The sequence below is a fragment of the Pelobates fuscus genome, chromosome 3 (assembly GCF_036172605.1).
Source record: "Pelobates fuscus isolate aPelFus1 chromosome 3, aPelFus1.pri, whole genome shotgun sequence".
Lineage (NCBI taxonomy): Eukaryota > Metazoa > Chordata > Amphibia > Anura > Pelobatidae > Pelobates > Pelobates fuscus.
This window is the reverse complement of record NC_086319.1, coordinates 356,665,568-356,692,662: the sequence shown is the minus strand read 5'-3', so window position 1 is coordinate 356,692,662 and position 27,095 is coordinate 356,665,568. Positions and strand designations below refer to the sequence as shown.

The 27,095-nt window shown below is 39.8% G+C and overlaps 1 protein-coding gene across 1 annotated transcript in view; it reads right to left on the bottom strand.

Moving 5' to 3' along the window:
* Positions 1-4,118: 4,118 nt before the first annotated feature.
* LOC134603351 (adhesion G protein-coupled receptor E1-like) overlaps positions 4,119-27,095 on the bottom strand; it is a 121,999-nt gene continuing 99,022 nt past the window's right edge. The window contains exons 20-26 of the mRNA XM_063449220.1: positions 22,254-22,457; positions 18,121-18,356; positions 14,071-14,131; positions 12,468-12,559; positions 11,456-11,624; positions 5,729-5,827; positions 4,119-5,636 (exon numbers count right to left, since the gene is read on the bottom strand). Of these exons, the coding sequence (XP_063305290.1) occupies positions 5,475-5,636; positions 5,729-5,827; positions 11,456-11,624; positions 12,468-12,559; positions 14,071-14,131; positions 18,121-18,356; positions 22,254-22,457 (1,023 nt within the window). The 3' untranslated portion in view covers positions 4,119-5,474. The remainder of the gene's footprint in view (positions 5,637-5,728; positions 5,828-11,455; positions 11,625-12,467; positions 12,560-14,070; positions 14,132-18,120; positions 18,357-22,253; positions 22,458-27,095) is intronic.

The window sequence follows — 27,095 nt, the reverse complement described above, 5'->3', positions numbered from 1 at the left end:
CCCCTGGGCGGCGGGTGGGGGCCCTAAGTCAAATACCCCCCCCATCAAAGGTGCCTAGGGGTCCCCAAGCAACTAGTCACCCACCCCCCCACCCAAATAAAAAGCCCCTACCTACCCCCCTCACTCTAAAAAAAATAGTGAGGGGGGAATAAAATTACTACACTGTAAAGTAAAATTAAATTTACCATTCGACGTCTTCTTTTTTTCTAAAATCTTCATTTTTTTTTTTTTTTACAGTGAGCAGCCACTGGCTGCTCACTGTTTAGTAGACATGCCCCTACACGCGGTATAGCGAGTAGGGGCATTGGGGAGATTTTAATCTCCCTTATGGTATTATGGGTGTCATATTGACCCCCATAGAATGAGGGAGGACATGGGGGGTTTAGGAAGTGGCGGAGAGCACTGCTCCCTGGCGCTTCTATTTTTACATATTACAAGGAGGGAGCTGCATGCCGGTAGCTCCCTCCTTGTAACAAACTGAACGAACAAACGAACACTGATATTCGGTGTTAGTTTGTTCATCTGATTTTTCTATTCATTCATTCGTCTGTCTGATGAATGAATGAATAGATAAAATTCCCGTTCGCATGTCCATGTGTGGGAATCTCAGCGCTATCTAGTGTGGGCAGATGACGTGTCCCACAGGGACTTCACCTACCCACACAAAGATGGCGGCGCCCTGAATATAGATCGGGGCAGAAAATAAAGATGATTAAATAGGTAATATGGGGGGCTTAGGGGCATTTGGGGGTGACTAAGGGGTCAATTGGATGTAGTGGAGGCGGGAGGGGGGTTAAAAAAAACAAAACGGGATTCGGCATGACAGTGCCGCTTTAATATTTGGTATATTTCTTTCTCAGATTACTTTTTTCTACTTTCAGACAACCTGTGACTGCAAAACTCTAAAGATTCCCATGTATCCTATCCTAAAATTAACATGGCCCATCAAACAGATTTTAAATAATGTTCAACCTTCAGGGTTTTAAGAGCAGTCCACAGCCGAATTAAAAAAAAAAAAACACATTGTGTTGCATAAGTGATTGAATAGTATCTGGCTCTACCTTGTGGTTCTGAGTGGTACGTGGCCAGGCCCAGAGTGCGGGAAATAATTCAGCCTGGGCATTTTTGAATCACAGTGGCCCAGACAATGAGGGCGGCGTCAGAGAGGTGATGTCGTGTAATCACCAATGATAAGCAAGCCCCCTCTCAAAGCATGTTGGTTCAATGCTCTTCCAGGGCAGCCCATGTGCAGAGCTCTACTGAAGAGCTCTAGCATGAGAAAAGGGCCCTGTATTTGTTCTGTCTCTGGTGTCTCCATAAGTGGGATACCAGAAGACAAAATGGCAAGGAAAGTTAATTGTGCATGTGTTTGGAGGCTGCTTGTGGTATTGCGTGTTTGTAGAGTGAGATGATTGTGGTGCGGTGGTTTGTGTAAATTGGTCGATTTCAGTTGTGATGTAATTTGTGTGGCTAGGGACTGTAGTGTGTGTGATATGTAGTGTATGTATGTGAGGGTGCAGATATAGGCAAATATATATATATATATATATATATATATATATTCAATAAACTATGTATTTAAATACATTGCTACTTATGTGCATTTTAATTGCTTTTTTAGTTATATTCCCCGCTCCCTTCTTACCTTTGCCCAAGGAGGGGGGAGATTGCAGCCCAGGTGGTCCGTTGGTGAGTTTACTCTCGTGAGATCCGGAGTGTTGCCATGGTAACCGGGGCAACGCTCCGACCTCACGAGAGGAAGGACCTGGATGAGTTGCTAGATAGAGCTCTCGGGTCTTTTCTTTCCTCCCTCCTACCTCCTGGTTGCCCAGTAAAGTGCCTGTGGAATGATGAGGGAGATATATCTCCCCACTGGCCCATGAAGGCACACAGGGACTGGTGCCTGGATAGCGCTGTCCCTGCAGGGGCTGGCAGGGGAGATCCTGTCATCTTCCTGGCCGGCCTCGGTCCACTGGGCATTTGCCCGATGGCCAGTCCGGGCCTGTATGTGGCCATCTCTATAAAAATAAAGTAAAAGTGCCTCGCAGTATCAGCTGTTTCCTTTCCTTCGATGAGTAGATTCAGTAAGTAGAAAAAAAAAAAGCGAAGCAGCGCAGCTTAGATATCCAATAGACCAGGGGTAGGCAACCTTTGGCACTCCAGATGTGGACTACATCTCCCACAATGCTCTTACAGCCATAATGCTGGCAAAGCATCATGGGAAGTGTAGTCCAAAACATCTGCAGTGCCGAAGGTTGCCTATCTCTGCAATACAGGTTTAAATCTTATTACAGTGTTTATGACCTCAAGGAGTGTGGGCGCATTCCCTTCTTATGTCAAGCCAGCTCTGCTGGCATCTAAAGACAAATGCCCCTGTGGCCAGCCCGTACATGTTTAAGACCCATAGCCAAGTCCCTTCTAACTCACTAACAAGGGTGTGAACTGCTGCTGCAAGCCTGGTAGTTCAAATTAATCATATATACCAGTAATAGGCAAATTTCAGCACCACAGTTGTTTTGGACTACATCTTCCGTGATGCTTTGCCAACAATAATATGCAGAGAAATGTAGCTGGAACATTGTGTTCATGAGCAGTGTTCCTTACCAATGTATATAATTTTTCACATAGGTTTTTCTTTCAAACTAAAAAGAAACCCTATTCACCATCGTCGGTATGAAACTGAACGCCTTGTCTCTGGTTACTATTAAATCACCCTTTCATGGAGATATAAATTGATTTACCTCCAAAAACATATACTGTGGTTTCTCTTGTTTTCAAGTAAGTATTTTCCGTTATGGTAAATACATGAAAAATAAGCCTCTGGAAAGTTAGATACTTACTCCCCCTACTGACCATGTAAAAGTCATGCAGATTTAAAAACCACAAAATCACACCAAGCTTACAAGTACAGAAGTAGGTCTCTGCAAATCACGTGATTATCAACCGAAAACAGGATGTACTTGGAATTACTGTTTACTATAGCGTTACTAATAGCTTTATAAAAAGTAATGTGCTCAATTTATTTGGAAATAAATTAGAAAAAAGTCTGACTGTAGATCATACCGCGTTAACAATATTGGATAGATCTTGTATGGCAAAGGAGGAAGTTAAATGTATCATGCATACACATACAGATGGTGATACATACCTTCCATTTCACAAAACTACCACTCAGACACGTTATCTGTCAAACGTTTTGCATCTCGCACATACATACAGCCAAGAAATTATTGCCAGAGGTAACTAGTGAGAAAGGCTGAATAAAGATGTGGGATACATTACAGGCAGCAAACTAGATTTTTACCTATGACAGAAAAAAATATGTGTAGTGGCCCTGCATTTGGGGCGAAACTAACCAGTTATAACATTGCCCCGAACTTTTCTCTCTTCCTGCCATCGTCTTGCTTTAGGAAAGAATAATTATGTAAATACTGAGACTTAAAGGAACACACACATGTATTCCTGACCCCATAGTGTTAAAAACACCATACACTGAATCAATGCATCTCTATGACAAAAGTTCAGTGTCTCCATGCAGAGGGTGGAGACACTGAATGGTAATGCTGCACACTGCAGCACTGCCCTAGGAAGCACCTCTAGTAGCCATACGAGGAGTGACCAGTGTAGGTATCCGAGGCTCTAATGTAAACACTGCCTTTTCTCTGCAAAAAGCCTGAAGGGAATGATTATACTCATCAGAATAAATACAATAAGCTGTAGTTGCTCTGGTGACTATAGTGTCCCTTTAATTTCATCAACCCCACTCTACTTAGATTAGTATTTTATGACTTATTACAGTGCCACCAAACACGATGACTTCAGTGTGTCTCCAGTAGTTATTGCAATAGTCACACAATATCCCTTGTTAATCGATTTTGTTTCCAAAGACTCATTTTTAAAAAAATATTTACCAGAACAAGATGGCTGGTCGAAGTTTCCAGATTATATTGAACCGTGGGAAAGTGACAGGCACATGTTGGAATAAGATGCTGTTTAGAAATCGGATAAATAAATGATAAACCATTTAGAGAATTCAAATAAACTTTATTAACTTAGAATTAAAGTATTGCAATAAAATGCACAATGTGTACATCTGTGACCCAGAATCCTTCTCTGCACATTTAAAATACTTCTTCTGTCTATGTCTTTGAATAGTCCATCTCTTATAGATACCTGGCTTCATTTATTGTAAGGTTCACAAACTCTGGAGTGCTCCAAATCCAGTCTTCTACCATGGAGCTTAGTAGCCAGAATAACCATAAGGCATTTGCTTAGGGTTTCCTGGTTGCAGTCTTTCAAGTGTCTTTGATCAAGCAGGCTCTCTACCAAATGAATTCTGGGACTCCAAGCTTGGAGATGTGGCAGACAGGTGATACATTGCCAGTTATTAGCCCTTTTTATTGTCCTTATAACAAGGGGAAAAGGGGTCAATCTGGTAACTTTCGCAATTTATCCATATCTTCATGGAAAGGAATACATTATATTATACTTATATCCAGTGTGTGCTGCCTTGTATATAAGTTTTTTTCAGGCAATTGAAATTTTCGAAACTTGAGAATTTGATTTATTCAGGGAACCCAAAAGATTCAGATTTTGCACTGCCAGGCAAGTGAAAACACGATGAAAGCATTATTACAGGAGTGCTAAAAACAGTTTATAAAACCTGTACAGTTTATAGAACCTTTTTGGAGAAGTCCAAGATTTCAGTCCACAAAAGAAAAGTTTTTTTTGTATGAAAATTCTATTTCACCATGCTGGCAGTAATCACCAGGATCTTAAGACAGACACTTTATGTAGGTCCCTGGACTATTCTAATGTCATTGTCACCATGTGCCCTTTATAGGTGCAGAGTGTGTACAATGTGCTGTTTATTGTTAAATGTTTTGTGTGCTCTCCTGTCCTGCTGATGCTTTCTACCAACAAGGTGGATTTGGCTGTGGAATCTGTAAAGTGCCATCTGTTTGCAGCTATTGTTGTACTACCTGAATAGCAAGACTCGGTATATTGCATATATTTAGGTAGATTTGCATATTATGAATTCAGCAGGTAGGAGAGATATTTCTTGTTAGTTATTGTCTTGCTAACCCCTTTATAAGTACTCCAATATGTTGTTATGAGTTCCTCTATGTTTCCCCATATAATTTAATTATTTGTATTATATAGAGGTTGTCACAGTAAGTTAAATGTAATGTGCATATGGGCTAGTTCTTTTGGCACTGTGTGTCCTGGTTTGTTATTCGAGCATCCCAATAGACTTGTTGGCTGGCTGTTTGGTTCCTGGATCCTAGGACAAGTCAAAAGAGCTAGGTCTAAGAGTCACAAGTGCCCTTGTAAAGGCAGTAGCTGGTCACAGTGTAGTCAGAGATGTAGATACCTGCCTGGAAAAGGAGCTGAAGAGGCAGAGGTGACAATACCTGCATGAAAGGAGAGAGCTTGCAGTCTGGTCACATGGAAGAGTTCTTGAGAGACCCCAGTCATGCTTCGGTGGCTGAGTCTGAAGCATTCCAGGCTCCCACATGGGCGTGAGGAAGCTGATTTGGCAGAGGTACTTGGTCGGAGCATGGGAGCTCCATCACAAATGTAGAATAAACCTCTTTGCTGCTGCAGGAATGCTCAGTGGTTTCATAGACATTGCTCTGCAAATAAATAACATCTTAAAGTTAGCTGGAGTTGTGCTTTGACTGGAGGACATGAGGAGATGCTCAGATACAGATCAGAGAGGACTTACTGTTTTCATGGTCATAGGCATAGTAATATTGGATAAAGCTTCAGACTCAGATTTATGTGGATGAATCCTAAGGAATAGTTTCTTGTATTCATCTCTTACCTGTCCATACAAAGAATACATTAAAGGGTTATAAACAGACATTATTACCATTTTTAGGGAAACACATGAAAATCATGATTTGTGAAATAAAATCAGAGATTGGCATTTTAAAGAGAGGTGGTAATAATGATATTTATTTATAAAAGGGACATACATCACTTTGAGACAACTGTCTTATCCAAAAGCTTTGTTCCCCTGCTTCCTATTTCCTATGCTTTCCACAGCCACGTCAGTGGGGACACTAATCTTAATGACATACTTTTCTTGCTTTGAACAAGAAAAACACACAATAAATGTTTCTCTTCCTTTCTTTCTGCTTTCTCCTTGCTGACTGAAATATTCAATGAGCAAAACTTAATTACATTGCTGAATGACTGTGTGCCAAAACATACCTGCTCACTTTTAGGATAGAGAGGTGTGGATTTCTACATTTAATTTAATTAAAACATTTTAAGTCTCACAAACCCATTTGTTAAATAGAGGGCATAAGTAAACATTATATTAAACAATCCAGGGAGTAGAATAGTGGTTATTGTGCCGAGTCTCCTGTCTTCATCCACTGGTAAACTGTTTGACATTTATCTGGGTACCCTCCGAGCACCAGTGTCTTCCACTAGGCTAAAGCAGACACTCAGTTCAGTTTCTGCTTTAGATATGTCAAATTTGTTATGTTTCATGCTATTCTTTGGCTGAGAATGAAAGATGACACTTTATTTGTCAAGGAGCTGTAGTGACCCAACATGTAAGCCTTGTATCTAAATCGGACTTGGAGACAAAGGATAGATTCGTATTACAGGTCATTAGACTTGATGAGCTTATCACAGTGCTTATAGAGCGCCAAAAATGGCAAAAAAGTAGTCTGGATAAATCCCAAGTCAAAGGAGTAAGATGATAAGTTAAGCTGGGTCAGGGATGTTAGAAAACAGGGATATTGGAGCATGTAAGAAAACAAAAACAAAAAAAAACAGACAAAGCAATAAATACGCCATTGGAAATGCCAGGAAACCACTATAAGTCAATGACTTGAGCATCTGAAGTGTTTATATAGTCGTATGAACATCATTCCTGTTTTCCCAAAATGTGTCGGTGCACAGATGCAACAGAAACATTTCTAATATTACTTATTTGGTTTGAAATAAAGTTGCACAGTGTAACAGTATATTGTGTCAGAATCGTCATCAAAAAATATCATATATCCCTGAAACATCTGTCAGCATGACCTATGCAGCAAGAGAGAGCATTTACAGAGATCTCTGTCATGGCAAGGGTGCATAATTAGTTATTGCACTATGGAATATCATCCTTTAATGTAATTTGTGTAGTGCCTGTGTGGTAGAGATGGAATATTGTCAATGTCAAAAGGGGTTCATTTGATTGTATGAAAGGTCAGATGACAGAAGGGGTAATGTAAATTGCATATGGATGGATCCTGTGAATTAATCAAAGGCTCTGTAAGATGTCACATTTCTACACTTGAAAAGCCTGAATGTCTAGCTTTAGCCATATGGGCTGTACTTCTTAATTGATGAGACAACCGCTTTGATATGTTAATGGACATTAGCCTTATTCCAGTATCATATCCAAAAGAAAAAACATTAATATTTACCCACAGAATAATAATTAAGCCTAATTTTTGTTATATTTGGAATGTGACAAGCGCCATCTTCTAAACAAGTCCAAACATGTTTGACATAACTTAACCATAAGGGGAAAGGATTGTGATGTATATATTGGGTTGCAAGTAAGGGGTGTGACATATCTATGGAATGGAAAAATAATAACAAATCCGTAGATGTAATTATTATTTCTGTGGCAGGTACATAAGAGAAGATAGAACCAATGTTTCCATTTGGATTGATGTGGGTCTAGACACAAGGGGGTGGTCACTTAGTGTCTCTATAGATACACCTTATCTCCACCTCTGGGTGAAGTGTGGTAATTCACAGGGTATATCTCCAGTGATACTGAAGTGTGCCTTGTACTTGCTTGAGGAGCAGAATCTAATTCTAAGTGAGTCACCATCTTTCCTCCCAGATATCCCCTTGGATATCTGGTAGGAAGCTTTGAAGAGCTGAGTAAGTGATTAGGACTTGTTATTTTTTTTGTTATTTTATCCCTTTCATTTTTATCTGTTGTTGGTGTAAATAATTTTGATTTGGTGTAAATAATTTTGATTGTCATCTATATATTTTTTTTCATTAATTTATTCTTTATTCATTTTTGACTATTATTGTCAAAAAATACAAAAATTGACATAGAAAAAAATTGACCGTACAAAACATAAGGTCATACTGAACAGTGAATTTAAAAGCACTCCTCCCTTCCATAAAATCACATATTCCTAATAAGCTACTTTCCTTTTTACTGAGAAGGAGGAACATATAAAACTACATACATGTCTGGCAGGGCAGCTCCTGGAGAGATTAAATATCATCACATCTTATTTTAGGGTATTTATTTATCAAGCTCACTCAGGGATCGATTTTATCCATAGGTCCAATTTATAATTCCTCTTCAGAGTAAAATTTTGGTACTTCTCTATTCCTTTTTCCATATATAATTGGAAGAGGAGTTGATTTTGAACCTCGATCCATAATGGCGGAACACAGGATTTCCATTTCCTAGCTATACTAATCTTTGCTGCCAGCAAAATATGTACCACTATACCATACTCTGCTTTAGGCATTTTTTGAAAATTTAAATGTAATAAATAGGATTCTGACTTCAATTGGAGTTTGATGTTACTAATTGCTTGGATTTTAATTCTTTATCTTTCCCCAAAACCTCTGAATCGGTTCACATCTCCACCATATATGTAATAAATCACCTTTCTGCAATTCACATCTCCAACACCTCTCAGTGTGGCCAGACCACATCCTGTGTAGACGACTAGGACTCAAGTAAGAACGGTTATTGATCTTAAATGGCATCTCTGTTAAATTCAGGCATCTTACTGATTTACTAACTTTTTGAAAAGCTCTTATTAATTATTTTTGAGTGATTTTAACTTGTATGTCCCTTTCCCATTGCGGCATTGGTTGGGCTTATTTTTCCTCCCAATCTTAGCAGATCTTAAAGCTAGCATACCTTTTGATTCGGTCTTTCTTTGGATTATTTGTATCTTTGTAATTATTTCTTTGGGTTCTAGGCATAGATGTTTCCTAATGTATCCTTTTATTCGTAAATAAGTAAAAACTTCACCTTTAAGTTCTTGTGCTTTTTTAGAAATTTCTGTCAAAGTTTTAATACGTTTATCCATTAGTAGATCATTTATTGTCCTTAGTCCACTGCTATGCCATTTGCTCAAATTAATATATTTTATATTATTTGCTAAGTTTCCCAGAGAAGTATTTATTAGGACTTTGTTGTTTAACTTTATTTTCTTCTTAAATTTCTGCCAAATAGTTAAAATGTGCCTTTAATTAAACACCTCCCCACTATTGGCCTTTTTGATGTTTCTGTTGTCCAGAATCCATACACACACAAGTCTTTCTGTTGTGTTAGGTCTTTTTCCACCTTGTACCAGTTTTCTTATCTTGAAGATTCCTTTTGTGTCATAAATGCATGCATCAGTATGCTTGCGTTATGATATTCATAAATATCCGGCATAGACAAACCTCCTTGGGCGGGCCTCAATTTAAGACAATCTAATTTTAACCTCGTTTTTTTACTACGCCATACAAAGTTCCTAAATGCAGCCTGAATCATAGCTAGCCACCTATTAGGGACAGAAAGTGGTACCATACGGAAAAGATATAGCCATCTGGGGAGGACATATGATCTAAAAAGATTTATTCTTCCCCAGAATGAGAATTCCATCTTTCCCCAATATGTCAACTGTTTAGACGTTTGTTTAAAAAGAGGTAAGAAATTTTCTTCTATTATTTTGTTTGGGTCCGAGGATATCATTATACCCAAATATTTCATACTTGATGACCAAACAAATCTATATTTATTTTTCAATAGTTCTTTAGTTTGAACCGAAACATTGTTTATTAAAGCTGTTGTTTTGTTAAAATTTAGCTTATAACCGGACACCACAGAGAATTGTTCTATGACCCTAACTGTTTCTTCCAAAGAATTTTCGGGATCTTCTAGGGTCATTATCACATCATCTGCATAAAGGTTCAGTTTCAATTCGCAAGAATTTGTTCTGAACCCTTTAATCCTATTATTATCTCTGATCTGAGAAGCCAGCGGTTCTAGTGACATTATATATAGAATCGGGGAGAGCAGACAACCCTGCCTGGTTCCATTTAATTGTCATCTATATTTTTGTATGCACTGTGACTATTTTTTGCTCATAATAAATATTCCTTTATTTAGTTCTTCCTTTGTCTAGTAAAGAATCACGTTACCTGAAGAGACTAATTAGTATTTTTGCAATTCCTTAAATATTGTGCTAAGTTAGATTTGGTGGGTTTTTATTATTGATTTACTTGGGGAACCAAGGCACCCCATTTCTAAATTGTCTTGGTGGTGGCAGCGTTAAAATAGTAATAGTTATATATTATTATGTTTAAGTGTGGGTGGTGTTAAGTGGTATTTTATCATTATTCCCGGTCTAGTGCAGACAAATAGTGTAATAACTTTAACCCCTTCACCACTACAACCATTTCACGTACACTCTTGAAGTAGGGTGTGTTTTCTGACAATCTCTGCATGCGCAAGTGACACAAACTCCGTTTCCTGTGACTCCATTGCCACCTGTGATGATTGGTAAGTGTTATGTATGTCTTGAGCACTGAATGTCACTTCCCAGCAACTCCAAGTACACCATATATACTAATCATTGTCTAGCATCCAGCACCCTTGTTGGCTCCACTTACTGTAATCTCCAGGAAATGGTGGGGCCAGTCCAGCTCTTGCGAAATACAGTATTTGACATCAGTCACAACCCCATGTACAAAACAACAAAGTGATAGACAGGCTTGTGGATTAACCTGTGCAGGACTCTTAAACTATTAGATTTACAAACAAGCTTATCACATCCTGTCCTCTTCTCTACCTCGCCTTTAAAAAGCTCTCTCTTAGGTGTTACAGTGCAGATGCAGGAGAGGCTGTTAGTTTCACTGGGCAGTCACGCTGGACAAGGCTGAAACAGAGTTCCATGAAATTGGCTCCTGGTCTTACTTGAGAGGTTGTGGCTGCCACGATCTCCTAGAACAGTCTTAGGGGCTAGAGAAGAAGCGTTCTGCATTGTATGTGCTTGGAAAGAGTAGGGAAAAGCCATGGGGTGATACGATCTTTTGTAAAAGATCTTTTGTAAATGTAATATTCTAGGAGTCCTCCACCAGTTAATCCACGAACCTAGTGCAGGACCCGCCACACCAGGGTCCTGCGTTATCCCTGCCTTCTGCTGCATTCCTGTAATTCTCTGCCAACAGGAATCCCAACGCACCTCTTGATGATTTTAACAATAGATTGGTGCCGCAAGACTTCAGCCACAATCCGTTTTTCACCAGTACATGCAGTTGAGCCCCAGCTCTTTCCTGGAGACTGTTACTGGAGCAAAGGGTAACGTAAGTGACTAATTTAAACACAGAATAAATGATGCATTAAGTTAGTGTGAAGTTCTTTTTTTCCCCCCGTTTCTGATTATTGTCCCAGCCAATGCATAAGACTTACCTGACGGTTGAGCAGGCAGTGCACCAAGAAGATGAATGCTCCTTGCAGACTGTTAAATATGGTGAAAAGATAGGACATGACTATTGCTCCAGACCCAAACTGGAAGTAGCCCAGAAACCATGTGCAGCCCAGTATGAAGACTTGGGCCAAGGATTTGAATACCAAAAGCCTATATAGAATCAAAAGGTTTATGAAATCATTTAATTCACAACAGATTATAGACAGACTAAATAAACGAAAGGAGATACATCTTAATTATCATAATCCACCGAGGGCAAGAACTTGGTATCCTAATGTTATAGTCCTGTATTATAACTCTACTGCTACAGGCATCAACACAACTTTTGCCTAATGAAGCAGTTTTGGTGTATAGATCATGTCCCTGCAGTCTCATTGCTCAATGTGTTACCATTTAGGAGTTAAATCCCTTTTGTTTCTGCTTATGCAGCCCTAGCCACACATCTGTGATTTATACAGCCAGCATGTTAAAAAGTTTTCATTTTCAATCATACGTTAACTTGCTTTAGATGTTTTTGTCCCCTGTAAATTTAACTTTAATCACACACAGGAGGCTCCTGCAGGCTGTAGCAAGTTATTAACAGAGCAGGAGTTAAGAAATTATCGATTTAAATTGAATGAGCAATAAAGGAAGTGTAAACATTAGATCTCTCTTTACAGGAAGTGTCATTTTAACCCAGCAATGTAAAACATTGCATTTGTTTTATTGTTTTAAAAAATGTTTTATGACATCTTCTGATTGTGTTGAAATTCTAATGGATTTTTTGTCTTTATGGAAATGGTAAGTTTTGGATGTTGAGGTGGGTGGGAGTGACAGAGTAACTTTAAACATAATATTGTAATTACACCAGACACTGATTAACCTATATTCAGTCTCCTGCCAGCCAATCCTTCATTATTAATTATTTATCTTAAATCCTTTCTCATGGTCTTGGAATCTCTTTCTCTTTCTGTAGCTGCCTGTCTCTTACCCCAACAGTCTCGCATTACTCACCGCTTGTCTTTCAGGGTTGAAACGTTTGCATTCAGGGAGGACAGTTTCACTCTTAGGAGGTGAAGGGTGAAGATTAAAAGAATTGTGTTTACCTAAAAAGAAATACATGGTAAAGTAGAGTGAGAGAGAATTGGAGAAACAGAAAAAAAATTTAATGTTGAAAAGAATGTTGGAGTGGAAGTGAAAGATAAAGGAGAAAGAATCAAACTTGTAATACAGAGGAAGAAACAAAAACATAAGGAATATCTCTAATCTCTCTAAAGATGTTCTGGTGCCAAGAAGTCATGATGGAGAGACGATGGGCTTATTTTCTAAGACAATTTAGATTGTATCAGCCAAATTATGTTTTTCAGTCATTAGTAGTTTTAGGGCTAACTTGATCCAACCCTGGAAGAAAGCATGGTCCCCAGTAAGATTGACAGAAGAGACATTGGAAGCTCCTTTGGGAAAATTAATGTACTATGTGTGTCATTCTGCGGCCCACAGCCTATGGCTGGTGGAGATTTACGGGAGATACAGTCCATCGACAGCTAAGAGACTACTGGTCAATAGACACCTAAAGGAACACTCCAATAACCATAACCATTACAGCCCACTTCGATGATTATGGTGCCAAAAGTGCCCTGGCACTGTCAACTGTAAGTAGTCAAACCATTTTAATATGACTTGACAACCAAAATAAATAAAAATGAGACAGCGCTAGGTAACTAAAAAGCAGCAACCTATTAAAAGGGGATCCCTCAAACCCTTTAGAGCTAGATAAGTAAAAAATAATAAAAAGGCTGCGCTTACGATAAAAACAGACACAGTGTAAAGTCCAAAGGGAGGAAAAGTCCAACTGGTGTGTCCTTACAGGAGGTCTTTGCTGGTGGTGTCCTCTACCAATGTAGTAGTTCCTCTCATATGAAAGACAGAAGGGAAGAGATGGACAACCAATATCATTATTATTATTATTATTTCTATCCACATCAGTATTGTGCATACTACACTATTGGTTGTCCATCTCTTCCCTTCTGTCTTTCATATGAGAGGAACTACTACATTGGTAGAGGACACCACCAGCAAAGACCTCCTGTAAGGACACACCAGTTGGACTTTTCCTCCCTTTGGACTTTACACTGTGTCTGTTTTTATCGTAAGCGCAGCCTTTTTATTATTTTTTACTTATCATGACTTGACAACCAACCTGGGTCCTTCTGGGTGCCTGCTGCCGCATGGTTAACTCTACAGAACTAAGCACATCGATGCAGGACAACACACTGACTGGCTTAGAGCATCAACCAATGAGCACGGCTCTGGATTAGCCAGGATTACTCTACAGTGACATCTGGCTTCTCTTGCAGTTATAGACTAGATGTGGGTATCCAGGAGACCGAGGTAAGTTGTGAAACCATACTGAAACTGTTTGTTACTTAATGTGGGAAGGCGCCAGGGCACCCCTTGCATCATAACCAGCAGGCAATCGAAGTTATGGTGGTTGGAGTGTTTCTTTAACTTAGGACAGTTTGTTTGCAGTGAATAATTAATACATTGAGGCTAAACTAAGTTAAAAAGAAAAAGAAACTCACATAAACACACTCATGTACAAACACGGTAAACCTACCACAATGTGCACTAAAATCGGTCCAAGAAAACTCCAGATAATGTTTAAGCTGAGCCAGCAACTGAGAGAATAAAGAGACACAATTTAACCATTGCACAAATGGAACATTTTTCTAATTTAAACGAAATGTCAAAGGCTTTTTCCAACTCTGAATAACAGTCCTATTACCTTTTGGATATTGTGAAGTCCGGTGCACCGTGTCCCTGTATTCCCTGATCTAAATGTATAATAGAGTATGATGTCCAGTAAGCAAGGAATTCAAATTTCACTCCAAGCACCATAATCACCACAACCTGTTAATATACTTAAGGAGCTAGGAAGCTGTTCCTGCAAACCCCCCTTCATTTCCATGTACAGTTGCAAGAAAAACTATGTGAACCCTTTGGAATGATATGGATTTCTGCTCAAATTGGTCATAAAATGTGATCTGATCATAACCTAAGTCACAACAATTGACATTCACAGTGCAGGTGGAAAAAGTATGTGAACCCCTAGACTAATGACATCTCCAGCTAATTGGAGTGAGATGTCAGCCAACTGGAGTCCAATCAATGAGATGAGATTGGAGGTGTTGGTTACAGCTGCCCTGCCCTATAAAAAACACACACCAGTTCTGGGTTTGCTTTTCACAAGAAGCATTGCCTGATGTGAATGATGCCTCGCACAAAAGAGCTCTCAGAAGACCTACGATTAAGAATTGTTGACTTGCATAAAGCTGGAAAGGGTTATAAAAGTATCTCCAAAAGCCTTGCTGTTCATCAGTCCACGGTAAGACAAATTGTCTATAAATGGAGAAAGTTCAGCACTGCTGCTACTCTCCCTAGGAGTGGCCGTCCTGTGAAGATGACTGCAAGAGCACAGCGCAGACTGCTCAATGAGGTGAAGAAGAATCCTAGAGTGTCAGCTAAAGACTTACAAAAGTCACTGGCAAATGCTAACATCCCTGTTAGCGAATCTACAATACGTAAAACACTAAACAAGAATGGATTTCCTGAGAGGATACCACAGAGGAAGCCACTGCTGTCCAAACAAAACATTGCTGCACGTTTACAGTTTGCACAAGAGCACCTGGATGTCCCACAGCAGTACTGGCAAAATATTTTGTGGACAGATGAAACCAAAGTTGAGTTGTTTGGAAGAAACACACAACACTATGTGTGGTGAAAAAGTGGCACAGAAAGTGGTGGGGGCATCATGGTTTGGGGCTGCTCTGTTGCGTCAGGGCCTGGACGGATTGCCATCGTCGAAGGAAAAATAATTTCCCAATTTTAGCAAGACATTTTGCAGGAGAACCTAAGGCCATCTGTCTACCAGCTGAAGCTCAACAGAAGATGGGTGTTGCAACAGGACAAGGACCCAAAGCATAGAAGTAAATCAATAACAGAATGGCTTAAACAGAAGAAAATATGCCTTCTGAAGTGGCCTAGTCAGAGTCCTGACCTCAACCCGATTGAGATGCTGTGGCCTGACCTCAAGAAAGCGATTCACACCAGACATCCCAAGAATATTGCTGAACTGAAACAGTTCTGTAAAGAGGAATGGTCAAGAATTACTCCTGACCATTGTGCACGTCTGATCTGCAACTACAGTAAACGTTTGGTTGAAGTTATTGCTGCCAAAGGAGGTTCAACCAGTTATTAAATCCAAGGGTTCACATACTTTTTCCACCTGCACTGTGAATGTTTACATGGTGTGTTCAATAAAAACATGGCAACATTTCATTCTTTGTGTGTTATTAGTTTAAGCAGACTGTGATTGTCTATTGTTGTGACTTAGATGATGATCAGATCACATTTTATGACCAATTTGTGCAGAAATCCATATCATTCCAAAGGGTTCACATACTTTTTCTCGCAACTGTATATGCTTCATTTGCATCTTGATCCGTGGTGCTCAAGATCCACCTCCCTACCTGTTAATGTCATATGGAAATCTACCTTTCCTACACAGTCCTCAAAATACTTGGAATATGCAAGCGCTCCATGCCATTCAGTCAGTCTACTTTACTTACCAAGCTGTGATTAAGAGATCTCTTTCCACGTGTTCACATCACAGCTGCTGCAACTGACAGAGACTGACTGCTGTCAGTATTAGTGTCTCTAACACTTCTGGGTCTTTGCATAGTTTGCCAAAACTCACAAACGTAACATTGCCACTGGGGGCCCGGTGGCCATGAGGGGGCAGGGGAACTGATCAATCACAGACTCTGCCATCCTCTTCTGTCCGGTTCTCTTGGCAAGCATTGAGGTACAATAGGATTTTTTACCTGCAGCCTTCACTGGTGATGTCTGGGGGATATGACAAGTTTGACAAAAAGGTAGCTCTGTCTTTTGCCAAGCTTTGTCAATAATAGCCCTTACTTTGTATCAGTATATCTTTCAGTGAATTTCCAACAAAATCCATGTGAGCAGTTCATAAAGAATTTATAAAACACAAATTTTTGATATGGGAGTGACAGAGCCACTCTAAGGGACACTAAAGGCACACCACCACTTCATCTTAATATCTTATTGTAAAGTGCTATGGAATATTCTGGCGATATACAAATATCAATAATAATAAAAAATAAAGCACTTCAGCAAGCTGAAATTCCAACCCAGTCAAAAGATATCATACGACAAAGTATGGACTACTTTGTCTTATGTATTTTTCAAATGCTTGGGACAAAAAAATGGAGCTTTCTCACTAGTGACAAATGTGATTGTTACAAGAGTCTGTCTACGGAGGATCCCACGGTCTCGCAGGATCCTACAAACATGTCAGTGTTGTACTTTTGTGCATGTGGAAGAGTACAGCACTGACGTCTGCTCCTTGTAGATGAAATGCCAGGGGCAGAAGAGGATCTCGTCGGAGATGATGGTGATAGTCATGAGGGACACGTTCAGGTAAGTAAAACCCTACCTTCGCCTGCTGCCCCAAAAACATGAAAGGAGGGTGATAGAGCAGCTTTAAGGCCAAACTGGCTAAACTTGAAGTAAAGCTGACTTCCACTTTGGCTATTTAGACTTATATTTGAAATTCACCTTGAATTTTCACTTTATTGAATAACTCTGGGTATTTCACTTTTCGTTAATTAACTGAAGACTTTACAGATTCATCACATAAACATATACAGCACATCTTCAATAGTTGATTGGTTTTAACAATAAGTGAAATATTGTCCTTTTATATTTTGGAGCAAATTAGTTATGTTATATGTATAAATCTATGTTATTTTCCTCAATGCTGGTGTTTGTTTTTCCCAGTTGTTTACCTATGCTCTACACACAACGATAGACGTGAATTGTGTCGACTGGGAGACTTTGAAAAATTAAAGATGTACCCAACAAGCTGCAATATAAATATATGCTGCTTATTTTACATATGAGACATTTTATGTAAGGTCCTTACCGGCTCTGAAGATTTATGAACTGTTGACTGGGAATAAAGCCATAAATATTTTTTTTCTTAATGTTTCTACTGTATCTTAGGTTATTATTTATATAGCGCCAACAAATTCCTCAGCGCTATACAATGGGTGGACTATCAGACACGTATTTGTAATCAGACAAGTTGAACACAGAGGAACAGAGGGATTGAGTGGCCTGTTCAATGAGCTTACATGCTAGAGGGAGTAGGGTAGTGACAAAAAAGTAAGGGTAGGGTAGAAAAGTAGGTTTCTAGGATAATATTCACTTAGTGTTTTGTTTGGATGACAGTTGCAGCTTACATACAGTGGCTATTATATGTATTGTTTTTGGTTCTGATCTCACAGGGTTTAAAAGTTTTAATTATCCTCTTAAAAGTGTTATTTTTATTTCTTTAAGAAGTTACATAGTAATTTTCAATTGGCTGGTAGATGTTTTCACAATCCGCCTTAGATAACCAAGTTATATAATGTATCCTGAAAAGTATAAAGACTGAATACAGATGCACCCTGCTTCAAAGAGAGCATGTATTATTTCACTTGATGTCCACGAGCAATACTGAACAATAAACCACCAAAGCAAACCCTTGTTAGTTTCCCTTACTGTAGTTGGGATGAGATGATCAACTTGTGTCATTACTCACATTCTCGATGTTCCGTATTCCGTTGGCCGAAGGGATGCGGTGATGGTGACAATGATAGTAGGAATACCAAACCCAAAAGCACAAAGCAATGGGAAATGAGAATGTCGGGAACTCAGGTAATTCATAGCTTGGAGGTTCCGAACAGTCAGGAAGAGGAGAATGCTCTCCAGAGACATCCAGGAGAAGGCACAAAGGAAGAGGAAATGGATGCCACCAGCAATGATGGCACAGATGACCTAGATAATATAGAAAGTAAGATGGTCACTTAAATAGGTGCACTGTCACCCAAATCATTAACAATTTGACAGCAGTTTTTTTCTCTATGCTTGCTAGTTGCTGTTGATATGTTTGATAAAAAAATATGCCTGTAAATGGACACTTTAACCCCTTAAGGACACATGACATGTGTGACATGTCATGATTCCCTTTTATTCCAGAAGTTTGGTCCTTAAGGGGTTAAAATCCCTGATATTGCATTTTCAAGTCGTTCAATAACATACAATTTGCATGTGATCTGCCAAATGTTTCTAGACTGACTGGAAAATGATTGAAACTGTAATTCGAAACATCTGGTGGGTCTACAGTGCGATTGAATTAAAACAATATCCTGAAAATATATTATTCCTATTTAACATATGGTAAAACAATATGTGATTATTACTTGCAGATAAGACTGTAGCCCCATGTAGCCAAAAGCGCAGCTTAAGCGGAACAGGGCCTTGACAGGGGTTAGGAGGCGGGCTTAGGAGGAACAGACAGGACAGGTGGGTTGTGGGATATGGGGGTTTGGCTATTTAAATAAGGAGCCATTTTGTAATGTTCACTTTTAATTTCCTACCCGGTTTAGTTTGTCCCGCCCACCCTCCCTATATTTATGCTTAGAAAGGGTGTTATCCTGTTTTTTCACAGCGGCGGGATAGGGAGCTGAGAGAGAGGACATAGGCTCCCTATGAGGAACGTGAGGAACATGGAGAATTATGGTCAATGGTGTTTTCGAGTCCTGGAGGTGGCTCAGAACCTGGTGGGGCAGGGGTATCCGGGTATACCCCTGCCGTGGTTACTTATGGTTGGCACTTGTTCGGTTCAAGTTGGAGAGGTTGGAAACTGTCATTATATATTTGTATTAGTTATGTTGGGGGTCATTGCCCTTTATTAAAAAAGAAGGATACGGATGCGAGGGGCGGAAGGAGGGGGCAATGACCCATGTTTATATGTTCATTTATATGTTAATTCATATGTTAATTTATTGCTATCATTATTAGGATTGTTATTATTAAGCAGTATTATCGTTATATATTATATATTTGTTTAATAAAGCTGTGGACACATTTTCCCATATACCATAGTGTCAGTGTGTTATTGGGTTAGGTACGTGGGGGTTTTTGTCCAAGGTTCCGACAGCCCATATGGCGACTATACACCGGTCAAGTTTTCCAATGTTGAGATGACTATTTTGCAATTTTATCTCAAACAAGGCCTGTGAGAGCACGTGTTTCCAGTAGCCAATCATAACTTTAGACTCTCACAGTTGAGCCATTTAGAAGTCAGCATTTCACTGTGCACAAATTATAAAATGTTGACCTCTCTGTGTACCGTATGCCTCTTTTAGCAAATTAAATATTCTTAAAGCAGACAGCAGAGGGATTAGAACTGTTAAGAAAGGCTCCCACAAAAAAAGCATACCGTTAAAAATGCGATATTCCACAAAGCTTTGTGAAAAAGGGTCTCTGATATACTGATACAAATACAAGGGCTATTAAGTGTCAAATATTTTCATGCAAATCAATTTTCCAAAGTGACAGCAATATTCTCAATATTAACTAGGTAACATTAATTGATTAATTAGTTAAAACATCAATTCATACTGAAATCACCACAAAGGTATAAAAGTGATATTTTATGCTTTATTTTACAATGTTTGTTTTCGTGTTTTTTTTTTATCTTTAGATACGTTTAGATCACTTTTACACCTTTGTGGTGATTTCAATATAAATTGATGTTTTAACTAATTAATCAATTAATGTTACCTAGTTAAAGGGAAACTCCAGTGCCAGGAAAACAATCAGTTTTCCTGGCACTGCAGGTTCCCTCTCCCTCCCACCTCTCAATCCCCGGTTGCTGAAGGGGTTAAAACCCCTTCAGTAACTTACCTGAGACCACCGCCGATGTCCCTCGTCGCTACGTCTTCCTCCGCCGCCGCCGCTCCTCCCAGTGATTGCGTCGGCCGGTGGACGAGACTGATCCCGCCCACCGGCCGGGGAGACCTAAGGCGCATGCGCAGCAATGCCACGCATGTGCATTAGAGCTTCCCATAGGAAAGCATTGAAAATGCTTTTAATGTTTTCCTATGGGGAATTGAGCGACGCTGGAGGTCCTCACACAGCGTGAGGACGTCCAGCGACTCTCTAGCACGCTTTCTGTGCTGTGGACAAGGAATTGCCTAGTAGACAGCCACTCGAGGTGGAGTTAACCCTATAAAAAACTGCAATAATTACACTTGCAGGGTTAAGAGTAGTGGGAGATGGCACCCAGACCACTCCAATGGGCAGAAGTGGTCTGGGTGCCTGGAGTGTCCCTTTAATGTTAATCTTGAGAATATTGTTGTCACTTGGGCACTTTGGAATATTAATTTGCATGAATATATTTGGAGACCCTTTTTCACAAAGCTTTGTGGAAAATCATATTTTTAATGGAATCATTTCATCGTGCACTCATTTATCTATATTTTGTTGTGTTTGTACCGTTTTACCAGGGTTTTGTGTGGTTGCTGCATGCAGAGATTAGCGACCCTTAAATATTTAAATACGTATTGCACTTTTAAAAGTGAACCTGCGCCATCCTAATCCCTTGGGATTTCTTTGGTTATTTACAAATGGTCAGAATAAACAGAGTGTGAGATAATAATAGAATGAAAATGAGTGATAAATGCTTAATAACTTTCCAGCTTATTCACTGTGAAGTTTATTTGTACGACTTAACTTACCACTGTCAAGTCATAGGAAAAGCATTCACACATTTTAAGTGTTCATAGAGGGACATGTGGGGTGTGACTAGGGGTAGCAACTAAAATATATCTCATGTACACAGACCGATTTGTAAATACATTTTTTGTTGTTGAAATACTTTCCTGTGTCCTTCTACCTGTAGGTGGCAGCCCACCCCCTTTAGTTTTACATACATTACATCCCATGCAGGAAAGTCTCTGAGGAAGCTTTGCCTCCTAGGCTGAGATCATTGATCTTGATGACCTCAGTTAATGCAATGATTGCGAAAGTGCGGAGTTGCAATCGGCTATTTCAGCAGAGGTGTCTGTCTTTTATGGGTGCCAGAGTGACAGCCACTAGAGCTATTTAAACTCTGCAAAGTAAAATTGCCATCCCTGCAGAATGCCAATGTTTTCAGTTACCATGGTTAAAACGACAAGGACAATCATTAAAGGGACACTATAGTCACCTGAACAACTTTAGCTTAATGAAGCAGTTTTGGTGTATAGAACATGCCCCTGCAGCCTCACTGCTCAATCCTCTGCCATTTAGGAGTTAAATCCCTTTGTTTATGAACCCTAGTCACACCTCCCTGCATGTGACTTGCACAGCCTTCCATAAACACTTCCTGTAAAGAGAGCCCTATTTAGGCTTTCTTAATTGCAAGTTCTGTTTAATTAAGATTTTCTTATCCCCTGCTATGTTAATAGCTTGCTAGACCCTGCAAGAGCCTCCTATATGTGATTAAAGTTCAATTTAGAGATTGAGATACAATTATTTAAGGTAAATTACATCTGTTTGAAAGTGGAACCAGTTTTTTTTTTCATGCAGGCTCTGTCAATCATAGCCAGGGGAGGTGTGGCTAGGGCTGCATAAACAGAAACAAAGTGATTTAACTCCTAAATGACAGTGAATTGAGCAGTGAAATTGCAGGGGAATGATCTATACACTAAAACTGCTTTATTTAGCTAAAGTAATTTAGGTGACTATAGTGTTCCTTTAAGATGAAGTAGTCTGGGTGCTTATAGAGTCTCTTTAAACCATACTTTGATGTCATGACATTTGTGGTGGGAGAGTTTTTGTCTGTGTTTAATTTCTGGCACTGATTATTGTTAATCAAGGCACAAAAAAATAAATAAATGCTGTTACCCTATTCCCAGTTCGTCCAATCCCCAGTAAAAAGAGCAGCTGCGCCAAAAAGAGGCATCCAATCAGTGCAGACAGCACGGAGGAGTGGGCGCTTTTCAGAGTACGGCACAAGACAAACGTGAGGAAAGAGAGCATCAGGCAGAAAATGGACACAGCGAGACCAATGCGAGTAATCCAGCTCAGAATTTGACTGTTCTGAATATTCTGTGGAACACAAAGACAGAAAATGTTTATTCACTATGAGCTACTATTCACCATGGTAATAAGATTATATCACTAACAGATATTTACCACCATGTTCAGTTTGTTCGAATCTTAGCATTATATACAATCCGCTTAATAGATATAGCAAAATCTTTGTAAAGGCACTTGATACAATTGACCAGTTAAAATAAGGCCTCAGACATTTTTGAGCATTCCTTAAAGGACCACTATGGTGCCAGGAAAACATACTCGTTTTCCTGGCACTATAGTGCCCTGAGGGTGCCCCCACCCTCAGGGTCCCACTCCCACCGGGCTCTAGGGGGAGGAAGGGGTTAAATTTACCTATTTTTCAAGCGCCGGGCGGGGAACTCTCCTCCTCCTCTCCTCCTCCATATCGCCGTCATCGGCTGAATGCGCATGCGCGGCACGAGCCGTGCGCGCATTCAGCCAGTCCATAGGAAAGCATTCTCAATGCTTTCCTATGGACGCTGGCGTCTTCTCACTGTGAAAATCACAATGAGAAGCACGGAAGCGCCTCTAGCAGCTGTCAATGAGACAGCCAGTAGAGGCTGGATTAACCCTATTGTAAACATAGCAGTTTCTCTGAAACTGCTATGTTTATAGAAAAAGGGGTTAATCCTAGCTGGACCTGGCACCCAGACCACTTCATTGAGCTGAAGTGGTCTGGGTGACTATAGTGGTCCTTTAACCCCTTAAGGACCAAACTTCTGGAAAAAAAGGGAATCATGACATGTCACACATGTCATGTGTCCTTAAGTGGTTCCATTCTTATTAATGGAGTAAAACCCAACATGTACAGATTGACAATAAGGTGATAAATTACAATCTATCCTGGGTATCTGATCAATAATGTTTTCTGTCTTTCTTCTGGCATTGTGCATTAAAATCTAATGAGATCACAATCCAAAAATGTTACAGCTTTTTTTTTTTCCTATTGGTATACCTGACGAATTTACTTGAAGCCTGCTCTATTCAGTTGTCATTAATTGCAGCTTGTTTGTAGTGCAATGGTGATGATTTGAGGTTTACCAGTTGTGCGCACACTGACACACACACACACTGACACACACACACACACACACACACACTCACTCACTGACGGACAGACAGAAACACACACACACACAACAACACTGATGGACACACACACTGACAGACACACACTCACTGACAAGCACACACACACACATTTACACATTCTTGCACACACTCACAAATCATTTTATTTATGACTGATTGCTCCCTACCTTTGGGAGCTAGTGTGGGGCCTCTCCCTGGGGTCTCCCTTCCTGCTCAGACTTTGCTGCCAAGCTGCAACCAGCTTCCTCCTTACTCTCCCCTCAGCCGGGTAAATTTCAGCAGAGTAGGCTCCTGCAATGTGGGGAGAGCAGGTGCCAACTCTGCCTTAACACTAAGCATGTTCCTGCGGCTCGCTGGGACGCAATGTTATTCATTGTGGGCCGGCCGCGAGTTTGACATGCTTGATTTAGAGAATCAGCAAGACAGGAGAGCACACAAAACATTTAATACCAACCAACAACATTACACAAACCCTGCACCTACAATGGGCACAATGTGACTTAAACATCCAAAGACCTAATTGAAGTGTCCATCTAATGCTCCCAGTCATGGTGACTACTGTCACAGTGTTATTGGTCTCGCTCATATTCAAACATTTGGGAAATTCACAGTGTTCCATTAGGTTCTACTGTTCCATTGATAGTTTGATAAATTTTATTTGGAAGGATTGTGATTAATTAACTATAACATAATTCGCAGGGTATGTTTTCATTGTATGGATAATGACAAAAGGCTGTCAAACGATGTCAGGACTGGAGTATCAGCAACAACTGTTAATGTGTTGACAATTATCAAATTATCGTTTGTCATTTAACCCAGTCTTTCTCAAGGTTCCATTGTTGGACCCCTCTGGTTTTTCATACTCAGAAATAATCTATCTTTGGCCTGCAGGACCTCATCAGTGCACTTATGCAGATACACACAAATGCATACTCACCGGGACACATGTTTTTCCACACATTCCAAGACACACATATTCACAGTATCACATTGCCACAAGCAGAAACATGCCCTCAGTGACACACTACTAAGCACACTGCAATACACAGAAAAACACTGCCAGTGACACAGATACACAGCAACACACACACAAAAACACACTAGGCACTCACATTCGCAGACATACTTTCAGATACACATGTAAAAATAAATGATATATATATATATATATTTTTAGCCGCCCTCTTGTTTAATGTCCCAGTCTTATATAGTATTTTTTTTTCCAAATTGAGGCATAAACCGTCATTCAACAAAAATAATTGACATATGTGAAAATTAATTATATTTTTATTGTGTAATGTTCAAATCTTAAATTAGTTAAGTTGTGAACAATGGTATATATGGTGACGCATAAGGATTCTTTCTTATGGAAATGAAATTGTCTTTTTTGGGAAAGCAGGGGATGGTGAGAAATCAAACCGAGGCCAGTGGAAGATATTTTCCTTCTTTATTCTCCTCCTTCCATTCCACCTTCTCAGCTTAGCCAAGCCTTAAGATGGTATCTAGAGTTTCGTAGGTATAGAAGAAACAAAGAAATACATTTGTTACATTAATAACAGAATAAAAACAAAGTAATAAATATAGGACCAGTTTGGGCACCATAAGTAATTTTCTCAAGCTCATTTTGTGAATGGGGAGTCACTGATAAGCTGAGAGCATCAGCTAAATGCTGTCTGTCAGCCAATCAAAGCACCTCTGCTCACGGCAGCCCTACCTAATCTTTCATTTTTAAGCTTTTCAGCAAACAGAAGAAAAGCCTTCCTCCTTTGCTAATTGTTTTTCTTTTTTATAAACTTCCCTACTCTCCACTCATTTCTCTCGCCAGCCCGGAGCATGTGTATGTGCTCTGACCCGGCAATATGGTCCAATGACAGGTTTCTCTATGAGAAGCCCGTGAATTAACCACCCACGGCCCCAATGACATCAGAGGGGGCACAGGAGAACAGTGGCATGGGCTTCATCTGGCTCTAAATTCCAGGTGTGTAAAACCTTTTTGTGCAGGTTAAACTGCAAATTAAGAGGGACACCATCTCCTTATACATTTGGGCAGTGCACTCACTGAGAAGCCATGAAGGTGTGTTGCCAGTAAAGGATTGCATGACCAGGAGACTGCTGGAAAAAGGTGTGCTTTTGGTCGCTGTCACATATAGTTTCTATCCATCCTGTACAGCTACAGCATCTGGGGGATGACAGTGACATCTTAAGAAACTAGACTCTTGTTTGGTATATCCGGGATCTTCTAGACTTCCAGTGACTTCACTGTACCCAGCAATGGCAAAATCCAGTTTGCGGTCACCAAAAAAAAATGTGCTCCATCGATGAACATCCGGAGGTTCTGCAACAGTTTAGAGCTGTAGGAGATTACATGTGGGACATAAAATACTTTTGCAAGGTTTTTGCTCTAGAGAAAAGTATGCAGCATTTGTGCTTCTTGCAAGTGACCCACGTCTTTTAAGGGAGATATACAATGAACATAAGTGTAACAAATCACAGTTGCACTTTTTTACAAATCTTGCTTGGAATGGTAAATCTGTCTCAATCTATATCTAAGTTTTGTATATTGAGCAAACAGCGCATACAACATTTTTGTTCGATCTGTGCTTGTTGCTATTAGCTCTAAAGTAGACTGAATATATCTTGTTACGAAAACACTGAACCTAATGAATCAGAAACTATGGGGGAGATTTATGAAACTGATGTTTTCTGAAAAGTAGTGCAAAATTAAAAGAAATTGGGCAATCACCAAAAAAAGCAGCAGCAGGTACTTTCTGTGGCATACCTCTGCTGAGTCCGCTTCCTCATTGCTACCCGGGACCCTAGAACGCCTCAGCCCCAGTCGCCGAAGCTTGACTAGGGTCTCTCTGGAACTCTTCCACCTGACCAGACTGCAGCCCTTCTTCCAGGCAGGTATTGTCCTCTCTGCATCTTCGATTCTTCTCCCAAGCAGATATCAACACCTCTGCTAATAGTAATTCCAGCTCCATTAACAACTGCCTTTATAAAGGCAGATGTCGCTCTTTTGCACTTGTCCTGGGCTAGCGAGAGGGACCATGCAGCCAACCAAAAGGTCAAAAGACTCTGTCATTGGGATCCCTGAACAAATCCACCTAGCACACAAAGTTTCAAAAGGAGCTAACATACAATACTTTATTTTTGGACTAGGACTAGCCTTTGGGAACTAGTCCGTGAACATGTGGTGACAACTAAAAACAAAACAAAAAACAAAAATGTAAATAACATTCATAATGTGAAGAACAAGCAACATAATAATGCCTTACATATTTAAAATAATTACAACCTTTCAAACTATTGGAAATCATATATATATATATAGATGCAACATGTCAGTTATAATATCCTAATCCGCATATTGCTCTTATGCCAACAATGCATTTTTACATTTTGCCAACACTGGGTAATGGAGAGTTATAACAAGTAGGAAGGTTTTGCCTCCGAAACTGGGGTAGAGGGAAAGTCAGAATACCCATTTGCATCCGTGTGGGTACTTCTCTAGAAAGTTGTCTCCAGCAGAGTGTA